This window comes from Drosophila busckii, chromosome 3L (genome assembly GCF_011750605.1).
Source record: "Drosophila busckii strain San Diego stock center, stock number 13000-0081.31 chromosome 3L, ASM1175060v1, whole genome shotgun sequence".
In the NCBI taxonomy this organism is placed as follows: Eukaryota; Metazoa; Arthropoda; class Insecta; order Diptera; family Drosophilidae; genus Drosophila; species Drosophila busckii.
Window position 1 is genome coordinate 19,942,293 of NC_046606.1, and position 14,614 is coordinate 19,956,906.

General features: G+C 43.8%; 1 protein-coding gene across 1 annotated transcript; it reads right to left on the reverse strand.

Moving 5' to 3' along the window:
* Positions 1-9,735: 9,735 nt before the first annotated feature.
* LOC108600462 (toll-like receptor Tollo) lies at positions 9,736-14,222 on the reverse strand. Its single transcript, XM_017988056.2, is given in 2 exon segments — positions 9,736-14,161; positions 14,163-14,222. Coding segments are annotated over 2 exon segments (4,116 nt in total). The 3' UTR covers positions 9,736-10,105.
* Between the last annotated feature and the right edge of the window lie 392 nt (positions 14,223-14,614).

The window sequence follows — 14,614 nt, forward strand, 5'->3', positions numbered from 1 at the left end:
CGATGCGGGAAATTCTTTACAAAAAATAACAACAACAAGCCAACAGCTTTGCTTAACAAAACAGCAACAGCAACACCAACAGCAACAGCAACAGTAAGAGCAACAAAATTTGACGCCTAACCACAAACAACAGAAACAAGGCGCGAAGGCAAATAGCCAAATGCTCGTGACCGTTAGACAAATAATATTAAACAGCAGTTTCTGGAGCCGCAGGGGCAAGAGCGAGAGCAATACGAAAATTAGAGAAATAGAGACATTGTCGCCATTCCAGCCACAAAGCCAAAGAAAACAAAGCAAAACATAACACAACATCATCAACAGCCATTGAAAGCTTTTTGGTGAGATTACGACGACAGGTCATTTTACTATTAACACAATAGAACACTTACCTTATGATTGCGGACGCGCAAAAAGACGTTTCCGGTTATGTGATCAGAAGATTTTCTAACATTTCCCCAAAACATACTCATTCAACCTCATCAAGTGACTCAAACCATGCATAGGTCTACTGTACCGAAAAATTTTTTGTGCGTGACAAATATCAGTCTCACTACCGTCTAATTATTACTTGGCTCTTATAAAATACCGCATATTGGTAATGTCGCTTTGTCTATCGAACGGTTTGCGTCCAGACTAATTAAAATTAAATATCTAATTATGGTCCACAGAACACTTTTGTTTTGAACATTAAATGATATGCTAAAATAATGGGTAATAACTGATGACAAAATGTTTTAAACGTATGATCATTTTAATTGAATATTTTTTTATGATATTAAACAAATGACAGCAAAAATAAAAGTCGTACAACAAATTAAATAATACTAAAAGTATATGAATTAAAATAAAGATTAAAAATAAATTTTAGCCAAGCTTTGTTGTCAACATTTTTTGTTTCTTGAAGAACGCATAATGAAATATTGAGCCGAAGCGCTGGTATCTGAAGCTTTCTGATCGTGCCTGAGATTTGATGATAAACGAATTTGTGAAACTCGGTCAGCACTTGGGAAGACATATAAATGAAACGATCAGCGCTGCCAGATAAAAATATCAGTAGTTATCTCATTCATCTAGCCTGGCATTTGCTCCTGTCGGTCCCCTAGTTAAAATACTGTATAAATGTTATAAATGTAAACAGAAATATAAAGACAGCTCTTATGCTTTCCGATATAAATTTTTTTCTTCTACCTCCCTTCTTTTGGACAACCTCAAATCAATCTTTAATGATTCGGTGATACAAAAAAAAATCTTTAAGTTTGGAATTTCGCAATGGAAAGGGAACAAAGGATCTAAACGTTTCCCAGGAAAAGATTGCCTAACTGCATTTTAGTGTCTGGAAACCATATTTGGAAAAGTTTTAAGAATTTGTTTGATCATTTTATGAATTTTAAATAGATTGGACCGGCAAAGCTGGAGTTCGGGAAATTAGTTTGGAGTGTCGTAGCTGCCTTGATTTATGGCAGATGCTGCTTATCGATACCTTTTAAATGTATCGATAATTATTTAAATGCGTTCACATGGATGCTTTTATTGAAAATTTTTTTGAGAAGTTTTCAGAAACTTTTTCCCTGGAACATTTTTTGGATCCATATTTATCAATTGAAACGTAAATATAAAATAATATATATTTTTAAGTAGGCCAAATGGACGCCAGAAAATAAGCTTTGTGTAAGCTGGACAACCCTCAGTATAGTTCCTTATCCGAACAAAAACTTGCTGAATTTTGTGAGAGTACAGGTGTGGTTGCTTAGACTATCTATATTAATGCACCCATGAGCTCATATGTTGTTGTAAAAAGTGTTACTCCCCTAAGAAAAAAATCTGTTTTTTCTAATAAGTGCGATGTTTTTTGGTAAGATGTATAGAACTTAGTTTTTTACCTTTTTTCAAGGTGACCTATCAACTGCACCGCAGCAGCAGAGCAGCCAATTAAATCCCACACGTTTCTTTCATTAAATAATAAGAGATTCATATTTTTTAAATATTTTCAAATAATAATGTAAGCTTAAATAATTCAACAAGTCTGACGTAAATGATCAAAAACAGAGTCTTATATCACATATTTATTATAAACATTTTTATACATACGCCGAATATTAGTGCAATTTTACTTTAAGTACTCAATCCCACTCACTTGGACAAATTCAACACCAAAATCTGCATACAAATTGCAAGCAGTTATAAAATGTTTGTAGGCAACAAGAGTTTGCTTAAAGCCCCCTCACCTTCCAGGTAAACGAAATCTTTTATGCACTTTCCGAGTATATATTTGAGTTCAGGAGCCACAATTCACTTTAGAATAAGTTATTTGAACAAATTTCTTCCATTATTCTGGAAAGTAGTCTTAGAGGGTTAAAGATGCAATTTTATTATATCTGTTAATTTAGAGTTACTAAAGTGGACTTTTTGTATGTTTTGTCTCTGCACGCCAGATCAACATGCCCGAGCGTCTTATCATTAAAAGCGTTTCGAACCCCCAAAGTTTTGTTCTGAGAATATGAGACAAGGGGAAGTTTGTAAGCCATTTATTTGGCTTAAAATTTTTATTATAAATTTTATATGCATTGCTGAAAATATAAGTTTGTAACCAATTTAAGAAGAGAATCTAGCATGCTAAGGTCTGATATCTTTTTATGATCGTGCCGCATATTTATGAAATTATTTGTAGCATGTGCAGTCGAGCTTATCAGGCTGGTAACATTTACGATCGCCAGATCTTTTACACGATCAAATTCCAGTGCACTTTTGAGGCAACCTCCTTGTGCAGCTTTCTCTTTGGCTCTGGCCCAATGCTGATGTTGATGCTTATCAGCAAGTGCCCAGCGAGTGGAGCGACACCCCTCGAAAACACAAAGGCCTTATCAGCCAGCTTGGCCGGACAACCAACCAAGCACAGGCACAAGGCACAAGGCAGAAGGTATTTTGCTCGAATTGACAACACCCCTGCACAAGGCTAAGAGCAGCAGCAGCCAAATCTCTGTGAGCAATGCTCAAGTCAAAACGCATATCGGGATTATCAATAATGTGCAATGCTACAGCTCATAAAAATCTCAGAGCAAGGCGCAGCCGACAAAAGAATTAGCAAAATTGTGCGAACAGCGAGTGGTCAGCGGGCAGCGGGGAAGCGGGCTGGTAAGGGGTGCGCATTGCCTTGATCAGGTGCCGCCAAACACTTAGCAAAGCAAAGCCAAAAGTTGTGGCTCAGGTTCGGCTCAGAGCGAAGAAGAAACCCAGGCATACGGGTCTCGTTGCCGATGCCGATGCCGATGCCGATGCCGATGCCAATGCCGATGCCGATGCGTGCGGCGCGATAAGCAGCCGATGCGAACCATTAATTAGGAGCTGCAGATACCTTGCAGATTTTTGTCCAGTTCGCAGCGTCGAAATTAAGGCTTTAATCGTGCATGAAAATACGTGAAACTTACGCGTCCACACACACACACACATATATACAGAGGCTGCAATGTCCAAGATGCAACGTGATCGCGATAAGATAAAAAAAAAGGAACCCCTGCTCCAAGCAACAATACAAATTTGCCTTTATGCCCCAGCCCAGGCAGCAAAACTAAAAGCAAAATGTAAAAACAAAGAGAGTAAAAATAAAAATTAAATTATGATTATTTATGCCTGGGCACTTAGTATCAAATGCGACTCCAACGCGTGTGTCAACAACCCAAGCACTGTCATTTATTTCAATGAAAACAATCAACAGCTTCTCTCTCTCTCATTAATCGGCCACCAATATGTCAATGTCGCCGGCTCCACGCTTATAGCCTAAACCAATTTTTTACAGTTACACACGTACGTACGTATGAATGTGTGTGTGCGTGTACACAAATACAGAAATCAGTCAGCAAGCCAAACTGAGATGCGCAAATTGCCCAGACTAACTGTAAATGGCGCTAAGCGTTCAGTCAAGTCGCACGTATACGAATTAATAATGCTCTAAATAGATTAATTGCTTACATAATTAATTACTAATTAAATACTCACGATCTAGCAATGAATTTCACCTTACTTGTAAACAAGCTTTAAATAGCAATAAATTAGCCTAGAGCTTTGAATAAAAAACTTGTACTTATCACATCTATAGAAAATATTTGAACTGTAGATATTAAAACTTCTTCCTTTTCTATCTTAACCATATACTTAATAATTCTGAAATGGGATTTAATTTATTTGAATAGTACTTTTTATTTGTCTCACATTTGAGATTTATTTTTGAAGTAAGCTTGTCTTTAAACTATTACAAAAATCTCTAGAGACTTCAGTCTGAAATCTCTCAGATCAAAGATTCTAAGCTTAGAAATAAAAGAGTTTATATTGCTTGAAATATTTCAGCAACGGCGACTATGAGTTTCTATCATTCATAAAAAATAGCTTCAAATGTAGCTCTTGTTTCCTATCACCAGCTCAAGATGCATTTGAAATTCTATGTACGTATGTTTTTGAAAAAATAAATTTATGTTTAAAATTGCAAATTTTAAATTCATTTTTATTTGCCAAACATTTGAACTGACTCCAAGCAGAGTATTGCAAAAGTTATCTCATTCAAAACAAATTTACAATTGCACATTGTCTACATCTCTCCTGCCCTCTCTGCTGCTCATCCACGGCCACCGCGAATCCATTCCCATCGCTTTATATCTGCATTGAAGCGCGAAAATTGCAAACCAATGTTGTTTTGACAATGTGCAATAATTTGTAGCCAATTTTATGTATCTACCGGCGGTTCAGCTTCGCTTGATTCGTTCGCCCCCACCCGCAGCGGCACCCGCAACCGCCGCCCCGTCGACCATTCATGGGTTAATGCTGGCTGGCCATATGCCCACCGACAAATTTATGGCTGCTAAATTAGCAAGAAATGGAAATTAAGAAAAATGTTGCTTTTATTGCAAACAGTTGTAGTTGTGGCCCCGTAGTCGTCTTCCAATAAAAGCATATTTATTTATACACAGACTCCGCTACTCGAAGCTGTGAATGTGACTCTCTGGATGTGAATGCCCACAGCAGTGAATTGTTATTGTAGCTGTAGCGGGCCGACGTTTATGACTTTCGATTCGTTGGCGTCTAATGAGGCAAGTGCTTGGGCTGCAATGATCATTGATTGGGATTGGAAATGGGAATGGGAATGAGAATGGGTGACTGTAATTGACGAGCCAGTGCTAAGCCAAGTGACTTACACGTGGTCGAAATTCAGGCCTTGATAGATGGCTAAAGTTGGGCTTCCAACCTGATATAGGTTGACCACAACAGGTCGCAGCTGTAGGCCCAGGGGCGGTTCAGTGCGTAAAATTGCGGGCCCTAGTCGCAGTCATAAATAAAAACTTGAATACTTTTGACGTTAAACTGACATGCCCTATATCGTCTGCCAAATGGTTCAGCCCTCCACTCTCCAGTCGCCGTCGCCGTGGCCGTCTCCGTCTCCAGTCTGAGTTTAACTTGCTAAAAAAGTGCAGAATAAAATAAAATTCAATTGAAAGTTTTGCTTAGTGGGTGGTTTTGCTATTAGGGCACAACAAATCCCACAAAACGAAATTGATAAAACAGATAGAAAAAAGCAGCGAGCACAAGTATGTAAAGCCGGGGTGAAAGTAAAAGCAAAAGAAAAGTTTTTAATATTTGACGTGTGCGCTCCTTTTGTTTTTGCTAAAACTTTTTTTGTTCCCCGCTATTGAAATAGGTACATCAATGTCGACCCGTCAGCGGTGCGGGCGCCAAAGAAATTGAAAAGGGTTTAACTTGCGCTTGAACTTTCTTGCGCCTTTGTGCCCACATATGAACGTTTGCCCTACACGTTCATATGGGACGAAGAAAGAAGAGTAACTTTGTTAAAGATACGAGTGCAACCAACTACAGTTACAGTTACAATGCAAGTTGAAATTCTTTTGAACTGCGCTGATTGCGTATGAAAGCCGCAACGTTGGCGGCATTTCTGGCCAGCTAATGATTGATTGTAAAATTTGCTAATTTAAGCAATGTGAATTTATGTTCGCTCCACTCAACGTTCGGACTGTGGAGTGTGGTGGGGGCCCCATCAGTTTTATTGCGCATTTAATTGATCATAAAAATTATTCATTCATTTTCAACAAAGTCTGCTAAATCAGCAAAAATAGCAGCAGCAGCAGCAGCAAAAACAACAACAATACATTGCTGTTGGCAAATAAAAGCAGCAAATATAAAAACAAAGAAAATAGATGACGCTAGTGCGGCGATATCTATAAAATATGCATGAGACTCGCTGAGGCAAAGCCAAAGCTTGGGAAAATAAAAAGTAGGCGGCTAAAAAGTGTTTAGGCCAAATACCAATAAAGCCATTGTGAGTTGCGAAACGAGGGCAATGCAAATAGTTTGTCGAAATTAGTTAATAGCAGCGACAGTTAAACGAACACAACATAAAGGCATCAGTTTCAATCAATTAAGTCAACGGAAAAGAACACACTTTGAGATAATTAAATTTTGAGGGTGTGGTGTGTGTGAGTGTGGTGGTTGTGTGATGTGAGAGTAGTGTGGTTCCGGAAAATTTTGTGTGTGTATAATTTTCTTTAGTGTTGTTTTGACCAGTATTGTTAGTGGTATATTGTTTGTTGAAAGTTTTCGGTGCTCTCTGTGTGTGTGTCTAGATATGTGTTGTGTGGGTGGTGAAAATTCGCGTGTGTGGTGTGAAATTTGTGTGTGTGAGTGATGTTATATGGTGAGCATTTGGAGTGTTAGTGAATCAACTATATCAATCCAATGTTAATAATTGCCGAATTTGCTGTATGTGTATTAGTGTTTGTGTGGTATTCGATGTATATACTGTATTGTCAAGAGAAATTTAGATAAAGCTTAAATGTGTGAGTAACAATTTAGCACAACATCGAGCATGGAATATTTAACTGTGTAGTATGAATGAATGCAACTCTCATTTTAATTACTAATTAGGGAGTTTTGGTGTGATAGTGTATAAGCAAAGATTTGTGTCTCCTATAAATTTAATTTTTTCATTGTTTTTTTTATATTTTTAAAAAAAAAAAAAAATACGAATAAATATAAAAATTTTTATATCACCAGATTAAGCAGTGAGAGAGAAGAGGGTGTGTGTAGTGCGCGGGTTGAACTTTTATAAGGTAAAAGTATTGTGAGGCTATGTAATGCTGAGTGTGTAGATTAAATATTGTGTATAAATATTGATAATAAATATTAATTTACAGAATTATAAAATTACCGGACATTGAAAACTTATAAATAAAATATTCCAATCTTAAGCTTGCAATCAAAAGGTGTTGCAATGCTTTAGCCGCTTTCTCGAATGAAATGAATGATTTAAATAATAATTGAAACTAATTAAAATATTTGAAAATAATCTAACAAAAAAATCGTGGGCTATTTTCAATTTTCCCCATTTAATTTATCTCAAATAATCCCGCATTGCTTTGTATCTGTATTGATATAATTGAGAATATATCACCATAATTTGATCATTACGATTTAATAATAATTTAAGTAATAACACTTTAGATTTAATTGATTTAATTGAGAGCCTTTTTAATACAATATCTAACCATTTCTACTAGAATTTAGAAACAGAACTCGGATTGCAGACTGTCCAATGTCTTAGCCTTACACTTCTTGCTCTTCTTCTGCATAGTTTGCAGACCACACAGTTAATCAAATAGTCTGGCGGCCACCCTCGCATGCTCCCGTTTCTAGCTGTTTGTGTTGCAGAAAATATTTTTATGTTACCAATATGGGTCGAGTGCTCCAGTAAACGAAATTGTAGCCAATGAACCCACACACTCGGCTTGACTTGGAGATAGTTGTCGCACAGATACAGATACAGCTGCAATGCCAGATACCAAGAGAGATATGAATATGGCTAGAGACTCACTGTGGTCAGCTTTTGGCATTGTTTTATTTCTGTATCAAATGTCAAGTTGGCTAGTTTATTGATAAGCCCCGTTCTGGAAATAAGCAAACAAAAAAAAAAAAAAAACTGCTGCCGTGCGAATTTTTTGAGTTATACTCGTAAAGCTATAAACATGCAAATGTGTATTAGGTTATAAAAATAAAAAGATAAATAGCCATGAATGAATTTCTTTCAATTTTCGTATATTTTTATATGAGTTTTTGTTTGTTGTTTTGTTTTTTGTTTTTGCTCGTGTTTGTTGTTTGACTATAAACTAGAAAACATAAAATTACAATTGCAATTACAGTTACAATATGTACAAAATGGACAAGCACATGAAATAATAACTATAATTAAGAGTTATAGTAGATGGACATATATAGTTAATATGGCTGTAAACAGTGTGCGCTTGCGTTTGGGAGCTAATTAACTTAATTAATGTAACGTAAACTTATGAGGAGAAAAGTTTTACAAATACACACATACATATGTATGTATGTACATATGTATTAATGTTATTCATATTCATATGAAATGTAGTATGTACTTATGCGTCTATAATTCATAATTTATGCTTAACTGTTAAGGGAATATCACAATTATTAAAACAAATGTATGTACAATTTTACAAAACGAAACGTAACTACAATTAACAGTTAACTAGTTCTTTTTTGCTTTTGGAATGCATTCTTGTTCTGGATGGTGGCCAAAGTAGTAATCAGCCCAAAGACAGTGATGGAGTGGGAGTACGAACGTTCAGAGAGAGAGAGAGAGAGAGAGCAGAAGAGCGGAAGCGGCAACAAACACAACAAGGTAGATGTAATCGTTCCAACGAATTCTGTAGCACTGTTCTGTTCAGTTCAGTTCTGTTCTGTTCTGTTCTGCCCTCTGCTTTGCGCTGTAGTTCTTTCTGCTTGTTACAAGCTCTCTATGTGTATGCGTGTGTGTGTGTGAGTGCGGAGGCTGTTGTCTGTGAAAGCGCATTCTGCCCATTTGATTTTTGCTGAATGCCTTGGCCCAACTACAAGACACGAATTGCGAGTTTTTTAAGCCAGCGGCACACGTGCAAATCAGGCTGAGAAATGTTTGCTAGACAAGGTCAGCTAACAAGATAAAGCTTCGCTGCCATGACAATTAGTTCTAACTGCACGCTAAGCAGCTCTCATGCTCATATGCTAATTAAAAACATAATTTTTCCTATGTAGAGTTTTCGCTGATGCTTGGTTTGTGACCTCCGACAAATTGGCACGTGTGGCAAGGTCCCAAAAATATATTTTTTAACTGTCTGTTGCCAGTCTGGGCAGCCTCAGTTCGTCTGCTTTGGCCCTGACGTTGTCGTTTGGCTCAGTTTTTTTTTTTCGCTACAATTTGTGGCAACATGAGCTCTGTTGCCTATTTTCTATGCCACACTACAGCCAGGCTCAACTGCAGCAGTTAAGATGAACTAACGAGTGAGCGTTGCAACAACAAAAATGAGAGAAAAAAATACAAAATAAAAGCAACAAAAACAAAATTGTTTTGGGCCTTGGCTGCGTCTACGTTTATGTCTGCCTGCCTGCCTGCCTGCCTGCCTGCCTGCCTGCCTGTCTTTTGTTGCCGACTGCTTGCTGTTGTTGCATGCAACATCAATTTTCTGAATCTTGCTACGAGCCAGGAAACTGAAAATAGCTTGCCGTAAGAAAACAGAACAGGGCCAACAACAATTGTCTTGGCCAACACTAGCTCTCCCCTTTAGCCTTGCTCGCCCTCCTCTACCGCTCACTCTGCCTCTGCCTCTGCCTCTGCCTCTGCCTCTCCCTCTCCATCTCCCGGCTATTTGGTATTTTACTGTTGTTTTCTTTGCTGCCTTTACTGCCTGTTTTTCAGCTGCAATTGTTGCTGTTGCTATTTTAACATGTAACTAGGCTTTTATCGTTAAACGCTTTTCATTTGCATATTTGGCTGTTGGCTGTTGGCTGAGCAACTCCCCATTACACATGGCTGCCAACTATAGATCTTTCCTAGCAGCTCGTTCGGGTGTTCAAAATATTGCTTTCGAAATCAAAGACACACATTCTACAAATTGCCGCTCTCGCTCTTGCTGACTTTCTCTTTCAAACTCTCTCGTACTCTCCAGACCTGCTCACACTATTTTTAGATAAGCTTATGCTATAAACAATAAATAAATAAATTTTAACAAACTCCAACTCCAACTCCAGCTCCAACTCGTTCTCGCACTCACATGTGCAGATTTCGCGCTGCTGGCGTTGGCTGCGACGCCGCCGCGGTGGGCGGCAGCGGCAGACTTTGCTGTTGTATGCCACCCGCCAGCGGAATCATTTGCGGCGCTGCCACACCCACCCCACAAGCGCCTCCATTGCCGCCCATAAGCAACGCTGCCTGTTGCTGTTGCTGTTGCTGCTGCTGCTGCTGCTGCTGGTTGTTGTTGTTGTTGTTGATGTTGTTGTTGCGGTGCTGCTGCTGCGTTGAGGGTTGACGCCGAAAGCTTCCTGGCTGCAGCGCATTGGGCGGCGGCGGCAGCATAAACTGCTGCTGATGATGATGAGGATGCGGATGCGCATGCGGATGCAACATTTGCTGCTGCTGCTGCTGCTGTTGCTGCTGCTGCTGGTGCAAGTGATGATGATGATGGTAGGCGGCATGGTTGATGGGGGCGTGGCAGGGCGCAACAGCGCGTGTGGCATGCGAGGCATGGGACACATCGGGCAGAGCGAAGCGAAGCTTTTGCCAGAACAACTTGTCGCCCCACTGGAGATACGTGTTGGTCTTCAGATAGAGACGCAGATCGGGGTCGAGCTCCTTCTGCGGCACCTCGCCCAGGACAATGACAATGAGGCGACGCCGGCGATCGCGCAGCACCGACTGATGCGCCGACTTGAACTCGAAGCGACACCACTCGGACTTGATGAAGTTCTCGGAGACGACCATGATGGTGCGCCGGCTGCTGTCGATGGCCTGGACAATGGTCTCGGGCAGGTAGCCGCCAATGGGAAAGTCGCGCTGGTGCAGGCAGAGCTTGTAGCGCTGCTCGCCCAGCTCCAGCATGGGCGCCAGCTGCTCGTTCACGAACAACTCATCCTTGGAGGAGTAGGAGATGAAGGCATCGAAGAGCTTCTCGCGCTCGTTCTTGTCCACATCCTTCTGCGCATTGTAGAAGAGGCGCACGCCGAAGCGGGCGTGGCACCAAACGCGCATCTGCTGGCGGAATATGAAAACCAAGAGCGTGCAGATGATGATGAAGATGAAGGCGGTGAGTATGGCGAGCAGGATGGGTATGTACTCCTGCTTGGGCGGCGGGGTGAGAATCATTTTGGTGGAGGTGGCGTTGCCCGCCAGCGGCTGCTCCGCGGCTGCTCCATTCTCCAATACATTGCCCGACCACTTGTAGTTGGTGTCCAGGCCCAGCTGCAGTGTTTGGCTGCACTGCACCAAGGGCAGGCTGTCGCTGGCGTAGATGGACATCTGTGTGCTGTTGCCGGGCAGCAGACAGTGCAGCTGCTGGCGATCCTGGACATGCTCGTGTCGCGCCAAATAGTCGCGCAGCTTGTCGATGAACTCGCAGCGACAGCTCCAGGGATTGCCCGCCAGGCGCAGCTCATTGAGATAGCTGGGCAGAAAGTTCCACACCGCAAAGTTGCCGATGGCATTGTGGTCCAGGCGCAGGATCTTCAGGTGATACAAGTGCGTAAAGGTGAGCGTATCAATGCTGGCAATGGCGTTGTGTTGCAGGTAGAGCTCCTGGAGATTGTCCAGCCCCTGGAACTCGTTGCCCTGCAGCGCACGCAGCGCATTGTGCTGCAGCTGGAGAACCTCCAGCTCAAGCAGGCCGTAGAACGTCCGATTGTGCAGCGTCTCGATGCGCGAGTGATTCAGGTGCAGCACCTTCAAGCGCTTGCGGCCGATGAACGCGTGCGACTGCAGCTCGGTGAAGGTGTTGCCGTCCAGGTAGAGCTGCGTGGCATCCATGGGTATGTGCGCGGGCAGGGTGCGTGCGTAGTCGGCGCGACTGCAGTCGACCACGTTGGAGGTCCAGCTCTGATCGTGATAGCAGCTGCAGCGATCGGGACACTCCATCTTGCAGTCGCAGGCCTGGAAGTCGCAGCAGTGGCACAAGGCGAAGCAGTGCGACTCGTATTTGCATAGAAAGTCATGGGCCTTGGCCTCGAGCAGCGTCAGCTGCGTGGCGCCACGAGCGTAGGTCAATTTGCAGTAGATCTGATCGAGATCCATCAGCTGGGGCTGAGTGCGTGACTCGCGATTGAGCTTCTGGAGCCAATCCAGCTGGCAATCGCACACATAGGCCATCTGGCCTATGTAGAACTCGGGCAGGGCGCGTTCCTCGGCGATGGGCGAGAGACGCAGCGCGTTCGGCTCCAGCGTGGTCAACTTATTGCGCACCAGGTCCACGCGCGTCAGATTGGGCTTCTTGAAGAACGTGTAGGGCTGGATCTTGTTGATCAGATTGTCGTTCAGATAGAGCACCTCGATGCTGTTGGGCAGTGAGCTGGCGGTGAGCTCGGTGAGCAGATTGTAGCTGGCATCGAAGGTGCTCAGGCTCAGCTCGTTGTCGTACTCAAGGTAGTTGCTCAGCTGCCGGATGCGATTGGCGCGCACGTCCAGCCACTGCAGGCACTTGGGTATGTGCGCATAGTCGAACTGCTCCAGCCGATTGCCGCTCATGTTGAGCCAAACCAGGTTGGGCAGATCCGTGAACAGGCCCGCGATGTGCGTCAGCTGGTTGCCGTCCAGGCGTATAGCCTGCAGTTGGGTGTTGCGCTGCAGTGCGCCCGCCTCGATGGACTTCAGCTTGTTGCCGGATAGGTTCAGGATTTGCAGCGAGCTCATGCGCTCGAAGACGCCGCGCCGCAGCTCCGTCATGCCGTTCTCCGTCATGCGCAGTCCGTAGAGATTCTCCAGTTGGGTTATGCTGGTGTTTTCCAGCTGTGTAATCAGATTCTCGCCCACGTCCAGCGTCTTGAGCAGTGGCACATGCAGCAGCGCCTCGGGCACCACCTGCAGCTTGTTGTCGTTCAGATGCAAATCCTGCAGCTGACTGCAGTTGACCAGAGCACGAGGGTGGAGACTGCTGATACGATTGTAGTCCAAGGACAACACCTGCAGATTGGGCAGTCCCTGCAGCGTGCGCTGCTCGATCACCGAGATGCGATTTCTGGAGAGGATGAGCGTGTGCAGCGCGCTAAGCTCGGCGAAGATGCCGGCGGGCAGCTGGTCGATGTAGTTGCCCTCCAGCTTGAGCAGCTGCAGACTGGCCAGCGGACGGAACATGTGCGCCTCCAAGCGACTGATCTTGTTCGCCGACAAGTCCAGCAGCATCAACTGCTTCAGACCCACAAACGTCGCCGCATTTATCCACTGGGAATTGAGCTCGTTGTTGGCCAAGTCCAGCACCAGCAGCTCCGAGAGCTCGCCAAAGATGCCCGGAGCCAGCACGTTGATGGAATTGTTGCGCAGATAGATCTCCTGCAGCTGCTTCGTTTCCGCAAACAGTTCCGGCGGCAGCGAGGTGAGTCTGTTGGCCGACAGATCCACAATCCGCAGCGAGAGCAATCCCTCGAAGGCGCGATCGGCCAGGAAGCTCATGCTATTGCGCGCCATGTTGAGCTGCTGCAGCCGCACCAGGGCTGAGAGCATGGCCGAGGGCAGACTGACCATTTTATTGGCGCTCAGATCCAGCGACTGCAGCGTGGCGCCGCAGACGCGCGACTTGCGGGAACTGAGCGAGGCGCTGAAGTAAAAGTTGCTGATGTCCTGGATTTTGTTGTAGGACGCGTTCAGATGCTGCAGCGACTTGAGCGGGCAGACCATGCCGTCTGGTATTAGCCAGATGTTGTTGAGGCTCAGGTCCAGGCGCTCCAGCTGGCGAAACTCGACAAAGCTGTTGGAGGCCATCTCCAGCGACATGGTGGACCAGTCGCCGTTGTGGGTGCGGATCGTGAGATTGCGCAGCTCCTGCAGACCACGAAAACTGCCCTCGGTCAGGTTGCCCAGCTTGCAGTACTCGATGGTCAGATCGCGCAGCTCCACCAGCGAGCGGAAGCTGTCCGGACTGAGCGAGCTCTGGAAGAAGAGCGCGTCGTTGCACTCCAGGCGCAGTCGCACCGTATTGTGTGGCTGGATGACGCTGAAGTTTGTGTTCTCCAGCTCGGAGTTGATGGTGCGAAGATGGCAGACGAGCGTTATGTCCGTTTCGCCGCCTCCCGACCAGCGGCATTCGTCGGGCGCCTGGTAGAGCACTGTCTTGCTTAGTGCCGCCCGCAAAAATGGGCATGGCACAGCTGGCAATGAGCACATAGAGCATGTGGCTAGCCAACATTTTGTTTCTGTTGTTATGGTGTGTTGTAGTGGTGTGTGTGTTTGTGTGTGTGGGAGAAGGAGGATAAGCGCCAACTTGTTGGCTCTCCTTTGCTTTTGGTTTGTCTGCTTGGGGCGTACGATTATTTGCAGCCCATTTTTTAGTTGTGTGTATTTTTAATATCTTTCGTAGCACTCACTAACACATTCACAAATATGTATTTATTTTCATCTAATTCTCAATTGAATACTTTTCGTTGCTGTTGTTTCTTTTCGCGTTGACCGTAATCCAAGTGGGGGGTGCGATTGCGAGATTGCGTTTGCTTTGATCAATTTTTCTTTCTTATTTTTTTTTTTTTTTTGTTATTTCGTACAAGTTTGAAGCACTCGGCTCTGCATATCGCGACTGCGTTG